We start from the raw sequence: 12,754 nt of genomic DNA, 5'->3' as shown, positions 1-12,754 counted from the left end.
TTTCAAAATGCCGTCATAGTCCATGTTATTGAAAATCCATGACGTTTTCATAGCGTTTTTATAATGATATAAAAAACGCTATAAAAAGTGTGTTATTATAGCACATATTTGTTGTTATAAAAATTTATCCTAGCGTGAAAAAAAAAGCTATTAAAAAGTTTTGATAGCGTTTTTTATTACGATGGAAAAACGCTATGAATACGTTTCAATAACCTTTTTAATGATATTGAGAAAACGCTACAAAATTGTTTTTGTAACATTTTGGACATGCTGTTGTAGTCAATGTTATTGAAAGTATTCGACTTTTCATAGCGTTTTTATAGAGCTATTAATAGCACAATAGAAACATTCCATTGTTAGGAGTGTTCAAAAAAACCGGTAACCCGATCAATCCGGCTTACCTAACCTAAACCGTAAGGGTTAGGTTGGGTTAGATTTTATTTTGGGTTGGGTTGGTTTAAAAAAGTGATAAAATAAAAAAAATGGGCCGATTCGCCGGGTTGGGCATATAAGGGGTCAGGTTGACTCAACCTAGCCTAATTAGAATATATATATAACCTACCCTCGTTCCTCAACCTAGCCGCGCATCGTATCCTCCTCACTTTCTTCTTCAATCGTCCACCTACAACATCCGGCCTCCCTCCCTCTTTCATTTGTTTTTTTTCTTTAGTCTCATCTCCTCACGTTCATCTTCAATCGTCTGCCTTCAACATTCGGTCTTCCTCCCTCTTTCATTTGTTTTTTTTCCTTTGTCCGCCGCTCTCAACTACTACCCCTTCCATTGTATGAATTGAATTAAAATGCGTATTTGCTATAACATCTTTAGAAGATAGATAATTATTAATAAAAGTGCATAGGCTTAGAAAAATTGGATGTAATTTATCTGATTTTATGATTCAATTAATGCTCAAATGCCTTAGAATCAATATGCAATCGACATATTTCATGTTGTTATAATAAAGTTCCTTAGTTTCCATAAAACAACCAACCCGTCAACCCAACCCGGCCAAACCCGAATTTTTTCGGGTTGGGTTGGGTTGGGTTGTCCTTGTATATTGGAACCGACAAGGTTCCTTTTTGCCAACCCGAATACTATAAAAAGTTGATGTTGTATAGCTATTTTAGATACGTTATGAAAGCCTCTTATTTTTATTGGCATTGTTCATCGTAACGAGGATGTATTTTAATGTTAATGGACTTTTTATATCATTTATGTAGTTATAAACACATCATGAAACCATAAGTTATTTGTCCGTGTATCAATCACCAAATAAAAATTAAAAAGAAACATCACATATAACTAATAGACAACACTTGAAAATTTGGAAAACATGGTCGATTTAATGAGCTTACTTGCCCCATGTATGTTCCAACCCATAATTATCCCAAGAGACTGATAGTATAACACCATGTATGATCCAGCCCATAAAGTGAATTTGTTATGTATCAGTGTTCTATGCAACACGTACACTCGAATCACATAATCAGAGTAAAAACGAAAAGAAATTAAAATGCTCATAATTAAGATAATTATGGCAAAATCTATCATTCATTGCATCAATCTCATCGTCAGACCATTCATCTAATGTTATTGAGAAAACCTAAACCAAAATCAATAATGTCCTTAGAACTACAACTCTTATTTAACCATCACAACACATAACCAAAAAGATAAAAGCTCTAAGTTCAAACATAGTTTTCTAATACGAGAAAGGAAGTAAAATCATTCTCTTTCTTTAGAAATATTCAAACAACAACATCATTGACCAGCCTTTAGCATAATTAGAAACTTACATAAAAATAACTTTTATTCCAATGACACATTTAAAGAGATGCAAACCATAATCTTCATCTTCGAAAAGGTGAGCATTACCTTTGATATATGTGCTCCAAAGCTTATGTGCACACCACTACACTTTAAGCATATAAACACGCCAATATTTACAGAGTTTGCTATCATCTTTTATTCACACATTAGCATCTGCTAACACTGATAATTACACTAGACAACGATTAATAATTTTACACATGGTGGCTTATTCAAGTTTCAAACTAGCTAGAGCAATCACTAATGTGATGAACATGACCTGAGTTTTTAACTATAATCTAGAAACAATCAATCTTGTTTTTGATGATTCTAAAGGAGGGGAAGTATAAGAAAAATATGTTTTTATGAATTTCTTGCATAATTGTTTCTATTGAATAATGCATATTTTTAGACGGAGAATTAATTAGGGGGAAGAAGTTTCTCTTTTCAATTGTTTTCAAGTATAATCTTTGTGGTGAAATTTATACATGAGCTTTATGGTTATACATCTTGATAATAGAATTACTTGTTGATCATGTGTGTTTCAAGTTATTTTTTTTCAATGATTTGTCATCAACAAAAATGGGGAGATTGTTGGCTTTTTGGTCCTTAATCTCAAATTAATTAATTTATGTTTTGATAATAACTAATCTGATTTTTTTTATTGACAATTTTATTAATTTGAATAGTCCATAATGTAGAACTTTGAAAAATGATTCTAACGCCTTTTGAATCACCAAAATCGAAGTTCAAACGAAGAAAATATTTTATTTTAAATAAATTATATTCCTTCTCTTTCTTTTTTTTACATAATCATATTAACTTCTCCCACAATCAATATTTATCTTTCCCAAAATAATTAATTATCTTCCACAATAGTTAATTTTTCATAAATAAAATTATCTTTACTATTTTCCATAATAACTATATATATTTATATAATTATCAAATCTGATCTAACAAAAATTTTCACTCTTCAATTTAATTAAATAAACACCAAAATTATTTAATTAAATTCAATCTCAAAAACACAAAAAATCAATTCTACTAATTAATTAAATATTTAACTAACAAATACTTAATTAGTTATAATTCCATAAAACCATCAATTCTAAATTAAATATTTCAAATTAACGTCCAATAGTTCCAACATATTTAAATAAAATTAAGATAATTAAATTCAATATTACCTTAATTTTTGGAACGTTACAAGTTGAGCGACCGAAGTTTTTGTTCAATAGAAGGTAAATTCAAGTCGCAAGTGCCTTTGACCTATTTGCTTTTTTTTTTTTTTTAAGAAAAAACAAATTTTGGTTTGATGGAAAATGTCTATCAAGATATCATTTTTCTTAACAGGCCTTATTCATGATCGTTTTTGGGCATTGCCCATAAAAAAAACCTTAACCTCATCAAGATATACATTCAAAACCAAATATATTAATTTTCCTTTTCAATGATGGTTCATTGCAAATCAAAAAAAATAACCTCAAGATCGACCTCGACCATCAAGAAAACCTAGCTAACTTGATGGACATTGTCAATCAACTTATCCATTATCCCTAATGTTTATTGTCCATTGAGAAATAGTTTTCTTGACGTTTGTGGACCATCAACAAAACTAAAGGAACTTTGCCCATAAAAAAATCAAGAATCTACCCTTTTTTATGTTCTTTTTCATTTTTTTTAAAAAGAGAATTGTTTTGACGTACATAAACGTCAAGATAAATATTGCATCAAGAAAAATGGTTCTTTGTCATTGGTTATCAAGAAATCAAAATTTGTGTGCATTGACAACAATTATAAATTAAAATTGATTGAAGTTTAAACGTTGAAAAAAAAGATAAGAAAAAAAAAGCGAGAGCATATATAATAGTAAAAAAAACATAAACAATTACGGAACAGTAACAAAGTTTTTCACTAAAAAAATTGTATGAAATGACAAGAGAGTTTAGAGAAGCTTGATCAAGAGTAGCTAAAAATGGTATGAAATTGGAGTAGATTTAAAAAGATAAGATGAAGCAAGGTTTAAAAGAAATTTGAATTGTAAGGGCAAGTTAGACTATTTACTCCCAGTTTGTCCTGTCATAACCCATGCCAGAAGCCTATAATTTCAGGAATTGATGGGCAAACAATGGTACATTTGAAAAGAAAAAATGTATTAAATGAACCAAACTCAAACTCAAAAGAATTTCCCATTCCATATTTATTCAAGCGGTGGTGTGTGCGCCACAATCACACAATCAGCACCCGAAGCCCTCCAAGGCTGAATCAGTGTATTTATTAAAGAAACAAACTACAAGTTTAGGATTTAGCTTTAGCCTCCTTAATTGTATTTTCAAGGGAAATTGGAGACGATGGAACCCAAAAAAGTGGGCATAATCGGAGCCGGAATAAGCGGTCTAGCGGCCTGCAAATTTGTTCTATCCAAAGGATTCATTCCGATTGTCTTGGAGGCCAGAGGTGATATTGGCGGCGTGTGGACGGAGACGCTGCAGACGACGGCGCTGCAAACCCCAAAAGAGATGTTTCAATTCTCCGATTTCCCTTGGCCGAAATCGGTGACTGAAGAACTTCCGAGGTATGATCAAGTTCTGGATTACATTAATTCGTACGCCCAACATTTCGGATTGTTGAAGCACATCAGATTCAACACTAGAGTTGTTAGTATCCAATACGAAGGTTGCTCTGATGAGGAGATTGGAGGTTGGAATCTTTGGGGTGGCTCCGGAGACGCCTTCGCTGAAGGGCGAAAATGGAGGCTCAACGTCGTTGATGCTCGGACTGATGTTCCGGTCGAGGTGAGTTTATCATTGCCTTTTTCACTGCCTCCACATATAATTAAAATATCATATCCCTCTCCGTTTGCTTCGCTTCAATCACACATGTAAAGAAATTAAAATTTCAGAAAGAATTAGAAGATAGAAAAAAGAAGGGAAATTAATTAGAAAACGTGTTGTTTCAAGAATAAAGAAAAAGAAAACAAACAAACAAGTTGAGCTTAGTGACGAAAAAAAATCATGAAAACCCACCGCACCTCTTTTTTCTACTCTCTCATTTTCAACAGTTCCTCTTTAAGTTTCCCTCCCTCAGATAATTAATCATCCGATGAAACTGATGTTATCAACTTTGTCTTTCTCATTGCATTTTTCATTTTTCATTTCTCTGTTTTTTTTTTTTTTTCTGATCTAGAATATACTTTAACAATTATTACATGCTTCAGTAATGGCATAAGAAGAAGATATTTTAAATTTAAAAAGTAGGAAAAGTAATAACAACTTGCGGAATAAAATCTGTGGTGATACGTGTAAGTTGATCCATTGTGCATGTGCTAATTTTGTTTGTACGTCTCTTTTGTTTCTTTTCTATTAATTATTGTGTCTTTCTTGGAAACGACAAATGTTAATAAAAATATGAAGAGATATGCTCCGTTGTTTTGGAAGAAATAGTTTTATCAGAAATTTTACAAATTTTACAAATAAAAAAAAAAGATTTTTATAAATATAATAAAATACCAAAATATTCATCATCTCCAAAATACCAAATATTCCTAACTTATGTAACAAAATAAAAAGTCCATAAAATCGACTATTTCTTTTTCTTTCTACAACAATTTTTCTTTTTCTTTCCATCGTTTTTCTCTTTTTCTTGTGTAATTTTTTTTCAAATGTTATTTGGTTCAAGATTGTGTACCAAATATAAAATATTTATTTTTTAAACTTGTTTTCAAATGGTTATTTGGCTGTTCAATATCATGACAAAATATAAAAGATCATATAAAAAATTGTTAGAATATTGGATAGTCAAATCTAAACAATTGTGTACAAAAAATAGCTAAAGGTAAACGATTGTGTACAAGGAATCTTAAAAAAAATAATTTAGATTTGAATAGCTAAATCTAAATAACCGCGTACTAATGAAAAAAATCGTTTAAATTTGGTATTTAGATTTGACTACCAAATTTAAACGAAAATATAAATGATCACGTACAAAAAATAGTTAAATCTAAACGATCATCTAAACCTGGAGTAAAGAATATCCAAATCTAAACAATCATTTACCAAATATACTAAGTGCGTTGGTGTCAATTAATCACCGATTTTTTTTTTTAATATTTTCTATTATGGGTCAATCAAATTCTTCCATATTGTTTAAATAGTTTGCTGTTATATTTTTTAAAACCCAACAAAAAAAACCTAAGGGTCTAAGTTTATGATAAATTTGATATAATATATATATATATACATACCTATATATTGGTTTTCTAAAACAATATTCCTCCTTGTTATTTTTTCAAGGAATTTCACGTGGGTGAAAAATCAAGATATTAATAGTAAAACTTCTGCACATGAAATTATTGGTGGTGGGACTCTTTATTTATTTTTGGTAAAAGGTTTTTAGGGTAAAACTTGAGATGGGATCTTTAGCTCATATTAGCTTTTATTTATTTAGTATTATCAAGAACTGAGGTCATGTTAGCTTTTATTTATTTAGTATTATCAAGAACTAAGGTCATGTTAGCTTTTATTTATTTATTATTATCAAGTTCATTGATGATTAATTAAAAAAACCACTCAACACATGAATAAATATAAAAATAATAGAAAGCAGGAGAAGAAAAACCATATACCATCAAAATACAAAGTAATATAGCACAAAACACCCGTTAGCAATAGTTTTGCTATATTGACAATTTTTTTTTTAAATGTTGCTATATTCTTAATTATTATTCATCAAATGATCATTCATTATAATTACTCATGATGACCATTACAAATCAAGAAAATTCATCCTTTGATGAGCCTTATTCATCAAGAAAACCTAACTAACTTGATGGACATTGTCAGCAAACTAATATATTATCTTTGATATTTATTGTCTATTGAAAAATAGTTTTCTTGACGTTAAATAGTTTTCTTAACGTTTGTAGACCATCAACAAAACTAAGGAATCTTTGCCCATCACCCTAAACCCTAAAGCCCTTTAACGTTTGTAGACCATCAACAAAACTAAGGAATCTTTGCCCATAAAGGAAAACAAGAATCCACATTTTTTTTAAAGGTTTTTTTGTATTTATTCAACAAAATAAGGGAACTTTTTTTTACATATATGACCAGAAAAATATTTTTTTATGGTTATTTGCCATGACCATCAAGAAATCAAAATTTGAGTGCGTAAAAAAAGACCAAGTTTGTAGTAGTGGAAAGATGTAAAATTTGCTCAAATGTTCAATTTTGGCGATTTAGACAAAGAAAGATAGATGAAGCTTTGAGAAAAGAAAGATTTGCGATAAGATTTGTGAAGTCTAGGTGTTTACATGAGACTTTTCGTGAGAAAGTTGGGTAGTCCGCAAGAAGAGTTACACGTTAAGTCCTTCGAAAGTTATGTTAAACGGTTAAAACTATTCGTCGCATAGAATTAGGCGAGAAGAAAAGTTTGACGAGAAAATGTCGGACCTGATTTGACAATAGTTAATGTGTAAGATTAAGAATTTAAGCAGGACAAAGATAAAATATTAATTTTATACATGTGGGGTTTTAAGTAGGAGCTGACAATCGAATGAAGAAGTAAGGAGGATTAAGGTAAGTTAGAAATAATATAAATAGAGAATTTGGAGTAAGATTTTGTTAAAGAGCTATTGTGGTGTTTCTCTTATTATTTTATAATTATTTCATGGTGTCTAATGGTTGATCATTGAAATGAAATTTAATGTTTATATTTTAATTTTTGATTTAGACATCAATTTCAGTTTGTGCAGTAACAGATTCTTGAACATTCCCAAACTTTGCAAATTCTATTTGGAAAGTATCACGTGAGAATTGCAATGGTTTTAGTTAAGGTTGTAAATTAAGATTTTTGAATGTTATCAATGTAACGATTCTTATTCATACGTAGGCTTGTTGGGATGTTGAATAATTGGTGTATCTAAACAATGAGTTGAAAGGCATAATAGTTTATGACAGTTTGATTGATAAGATGCTTATCCAAATTAAATGTAAGAGTCAATTTAAGTTGTTACGCTCAGAAGGTTATTATACTTTTTTTACCATTTTAAAGAAATAACAAAATTTAGGAAGTGAATTTCTTAGAAAAAAAACTTTAGGAAACTACTTTTGTCACTCTAATTATTATTAAGAAAAAAAAACCCAAATTAGCTAAAGTTTATTTATTGATATTTATCATTATTTTCATTTCTTTGTTATAGTGTTTGATATTTATATAACTCATTACCTACCTAAATCCCTCTTAAAAGGGAAGTAAAATAGATCAAATAACTGCCAACAGAAGTTGGTATAAACTATAAAGCATGAATTATGTATGAGGCAACAAAGGCCTATTGTTGAAGTTATTTAAACTATATGTATAGGCCAACAAAGGCCAAAGTAGTACTTTAGAGCCGTTGCGGATTAAAAACCATACCTTATACAAGTGACACACAATGACATGGCAGGAGACTGGAGAATTCGTGGTGGACTTTGTAGTACTCTGTATTGGAAAGTTCAGTGATGTTCCAAATATCCCTGAATTCCCTCCAAATGGAGGTCCCGAAGCTTTCAAAGCCGGTAAAGTTCTTCACTCTTCCGAATTTTCTGCTATGGATTTCGACAATGCTTCAAACCTCATCAAGAACAAGCTGGTCACTGTCGTTGGTTTCCAAAAATCTGGTATCGACCTCGCCATGGAATGCGCCAACGCCAATGGTAATTTTTCCTTTAAATTTTCTCCATTATTATTCCTCTTTCTATAATCTCTCATTTTCATCTTCATTTCTCCATTTTCATTTGCAGGCCCGAACAAACCTTGCACGGTTCTCTGCAGAACCAAGCACTGGAGCTTAACTCACTATTATCCGTGGGGGATTCCTCTAGCTTTTCTCTACATGAATCGATTCGCTGAACTTCTTATCCACAAACCTGGCGAGGGTTTCCTTCTCTATCTCCTCGCTCTCCTTCTTTCCCCAATCGTAATTATCACCTCTCTTTCTCTCTATTTTCTTTCTCTCTTTCTATTTGTTTTCAAGTTTTAGGATTTTGTTTTTCACAGAGGTGGCTGTTCTCGAAGATTGTGGAAACCTACATGATGAAGAAGCTAGGATTGGCCAAATACGGAATGGTCCCAACCCAAAGCTTTCTGCAGGATATCAGCTCTTGTTTATTTGCGATAATTCCCGAAAACTTTTACGACAAAGTGGAGGAAGGAAGCATCATTTTCAAGCAATCACAGAGTTTCAGCTTTTGTGAAGAGGGTATCATGATCGACGGAGAAACAGAGCCGATACGCTCAGATTTGGTCATTTTGGCGACAGGATTCAGAGGTGATCTAAAGCTTAAAGAAATCTTTGCTTCCTCTATGTTTCGAGATTACATGACGTTTCATGATTTAGCAGCTCCCATGTACAGGTTAGTCCTTCGTCAACTTTTGGATTGCTATGGAAAATGTCTCGATTTTTTTAGTTCAAAGCTTAAATTTTGTTTTCTAGAAACTAGACTAGATTATAGAACTAGAACCAGAAGAGAACACAAAAAGGTTTGCAGATTAGAGCAAATGATTCTCAATACCAGCCTCCATGCATATAAATAAATTCGTTATTAAAACAGAGGTCAAGTTGAATCCATCCCCATGTGATTGTAGTCCAACCTGTAATATCTACAATCAATTTGTTAGAATTCCTCCCCCGCACTCAGAAAAATCCAAACAAACTAGAGAAACAGAGATAGTACTCCATGGATATCTATATATATTGTAATCAACTAGAGAATGCTCACAAAATTCCACAACACAGAAGGCAATAAGAACAACGAGATTCTTTATAAAATTATATAGATTAAAATTTATATGTATAAAGAAAATCAATCCATGTTCAATATTTATAGGTAGTTTAGTGATAACTATAATTGTTAGCCCTCTTCCTCTTCTAACTAAAGTTTAAATTCTACTTTTGTAGTTTTTTTCCGATCTTTATTTTTTCTTTAAGTTACAACTCTAAACCCTCTGTCAATCATTAGTATTTCTATCTAATATTGCTTTCTACAGTACATTTTGAGCGTTCTCTGGTCATCAAACACGAGAATTTTTCTTATCAACTACGGAAGCATAATACACTATGTGATCATTATATGTGTTTATGTATTGAGTATGGAAAGTGTCACAAATTTATTGCAACAAGTCTAACATTATTTTTACCAACAATCGATCGAGCTTATAATTGTAGAAGCTAGCATATAGTGTATAGCATAGAACTTCCATTTTCTTCCATGAGTTATGAATGAGGAACGGGAATTGAAAAATCACATTTGTCAAGTTGTAATTCTCTCATGTTCAAGAAGGTATTTTTTTCGAACTTCAGTTTTGTTATACTATAATTCTCCCTCTAAAGAAACTGATCCCTAGTGACATTTTATGTTTTAATGCTGTCCCATTTGGGTAGACACTGCATTCATCCCAGAATCCCACAGTTAGCTGTGATTGGATATTCGGAAAGCGCTTCAAATTTGTACACCTCAGAGATACGGTGCCGATGGCTAGCGGAATTTCTAGATGGCACATTCAAGCTACCGAGTATCAAGGAGATGGACAAGGACATAGCCAACTGGGAGAAGTGCATGAGGCTTTACTCGGGCCCTTTCTACAAGCGAGCTTCCATTGCCATTCTGCATATTTGGTATAACGATCAACTCTGCAAGGACATGGGTTGGAACCCTAAGAGAAAGAAGGGATTCCTTGCTGACTTGTTTTTACCTTATGGTCCTTCAGACTATGCCACCGCTTGAAAAGTGAGGGAAAAAAAAAAGAGAGAAAAATCTGCCTATTTGCCTATCATATCTAATAAAAGTTGCATTGGTAACCTGTTTAGCTTTTCCTTTCCGCTTATTAATTAGTGTGGTTAATTATGGATTGTGTGTTTGGTTAAAATTTTAGTTATCTATTTTGTTTGGACTGTAAATTGCGAATTCTTTTTTAAAATTCTTCTAATGAAATATCCGTGTTATGTTTTTTTTCAAGAGATGTTATATTGTTTCTAGTTTATCCATTGTGTGTTCATCCAAAAAAGTTTATTTGGATCGACATGACTGAATTAAATTAGGTCAATATAGTATTAAGTTGTTTGTTCGTGTCGTGAAAACAAGGTACAATGAAAACATGAATATTAAGAAAATGTAATATTAAAATAAATAATATATAATATATAAATAAAATATGAGTCTTTTTAAAAATAAAACAAAGCGACAAAATATTTACTTAGTATAGAGCAATCTAAAAAAAAATGTCCATTGATTAATTAATATCCAACGCGTAATATATTTGAAAAACAATTGTTTAAATTTTACTATTCCTATCTACACGATCGTTTTAGATTTGGAGTCAAATCTAAATGAATTTTTTTCAAGATTTTTTTGGTACACGATCATTTAGATTTAGGTAGCCAAATATCAATGATTTTTCTTCAAGATTTCTTTGGTATACGATCGTTTATATTTGAAAAATAATTGTTTAGATTTGATACACGATCATCTATATTTGGAACACAATTGTTTAGAGTTGGCTCTCCAAATCTAAATGATCTTTTTCAAATTCTTTGTACCTTTAGATTTGGCTATTTTGGTACACGACCGTTTAAATTTGATGGTTTAAATTTGGCTACCAAAATCTAAACGATTTTTTTAAAGATTATTTGTATACAATCATTTAGATTTGGCTATTTTGGTACTTCAGATTTGGGTATCAAATATCCCAACGATCTTTTTTCAGGATCTCTTACATCATTTGAAACAATCAAATAAGAGTTTGAAAAAAACAAAAAAATTTTTTTTTTTATCTTTAGTATACAATCTTGAACCAAATAACAGTTTGAAAAAAAAAAAAACTGCCGAAGAAGAGAAAAAGACGATGAAAAGAAAAAAAAATTGCAGGAAGAGAAGAAAGACAATGAAAAGGAAGAGAAAACCTGAAATATTTTAAAAAATTGACCAATGCCATGGACATTTTCATTTTGTTACATGGGTCATAAATATTTTATCGGTTTGTTATATTTATGAAAATTAACCGTATACTAATATAAATAAGAAATTTGAAAATTAATAATATAAAATTATCCAAAATTCTTCACTAACTCCATGATCTCCAATTTCCTTTGAAATTTAATCAATATATGTGTCACTTACACACTCACTAAAGAACTCTACTTTAAGCAAAACGTAGATTGTGGCTTACATAAACATTAATGTATATGGTGACTTACATGAACACTTGGTGTGTCATATTGAGACACATGGACAACAAATGAGGTAGTTATAAGGGAAATTGCATTAGATGACACAAAAATTTAGAGAAAAACAACTTATAACATCTCTTTTTTTGCATATTACAAAATTTGACAAATATGACGGTAATCAAATGGTAATATGACGGTAATCTGTTTTTAAATCTGTTAGTTTTACAATTTTAAAAATGTTGAAGCTAATCCCAAACGAGTATTCCATAAATCTGAAGTGAAATTAGAAAATTCACAATCAAAATGCTTTCATCCTTCTGCATCAGCTTCATAGAATGAACTAGAGATAGTAGTACCCATTGGAAATGTTGTTTTTAACAATTCTAATAACATGTCAAAGGATTTGTTACTCCAACCATTGAGAATATTGATATGCATCAATTTAACCAAAAAGTTCAAGGAGGAAAATTCTGAACAATCGAAGTATAACTCATTACATGCTTCATTCAATAACTTCTAAAATATGTTTGTTGTCTCTTGTTCTACACCAATATTAAATGGTATTTCATTCTCTAAACCTTCTTTCTTTTCTTTCAATTGAAGCTTGTAAATCATTAAGCATACCCAATATTTCGTTTTCTTGATGAAAAAGGTTATTGTTAGCTCTTTCATCAAATCTCTATGTACCTCTATGCAAGTTCATTGGCTCTCCATGATACACCCAGTCTGTATAAGGA

The 12,754-nt window shown here is 31.0% G+C and overlaps 1 protein-coding gene and 1 long non-coding RNA gene across 2 annotated transcripts; one reads left to right on the top strand and one right to left on the bottom strand.

Annotated features, from left to right (window-relative positions):
* The first annotated feature begins 3,892 nt into the window (after positions 1-3,892).
* LOC101206993 (probable flavin-containing monooxygenase 1) lies at positions 3,893-10,806 on the top strand. The gene is made up of 5 exons (XM_004139906.3): positions 3,893-4,605; positions 8,256-8,505; positions 8,593-8,768; positions 8,849-9,204; positions 10,233-10,806. The coding sequence occupies exons 1-5, from the start codon at positions 4,162-4,164 to the stop codon at positions 10,573-10,575; spliced, it is 1,569 nt and encodes a 522-aa protein (XP_004139954.1). The 5' UTR covers positions 3,893-4,161; the 3' UTR covers positions 10,576-10,806.
* On the bottom strand, positions 4,428-5,114 carry LOC105435787. Its single transcript, XR_969737.2, has 2 exons — positions 4,842-5,114; positions 4,428-4,677 (listed from the first exon to the last, which is right to left on the bottom strand). It is a non-coding gene; the product is annotated as an uncharacterized LOC105435787 (long non-coding RNA).
* Positions 10,807-12,754: the final 1,948 nt, after the last annotated feature.

This window comes from Cucumis sativus, chromosome 6 (assembly GCF_000004075.3).
Source record: "Cucumis sativus cultivar 9930 chromosome 6, Cucumber_9930_V3, whole genome shotgun sequence".
Taxonomy (NCBI): Eukaryota; Viridiplantae; Streptophyta; class Magnoliopsida; order Cucurbitales; family Cucurbitaceae; genus Cucumis; species Cucumis sativus.
This window is presented reverse-complemented; position numbering and strand designations above follow the sequence as displayed.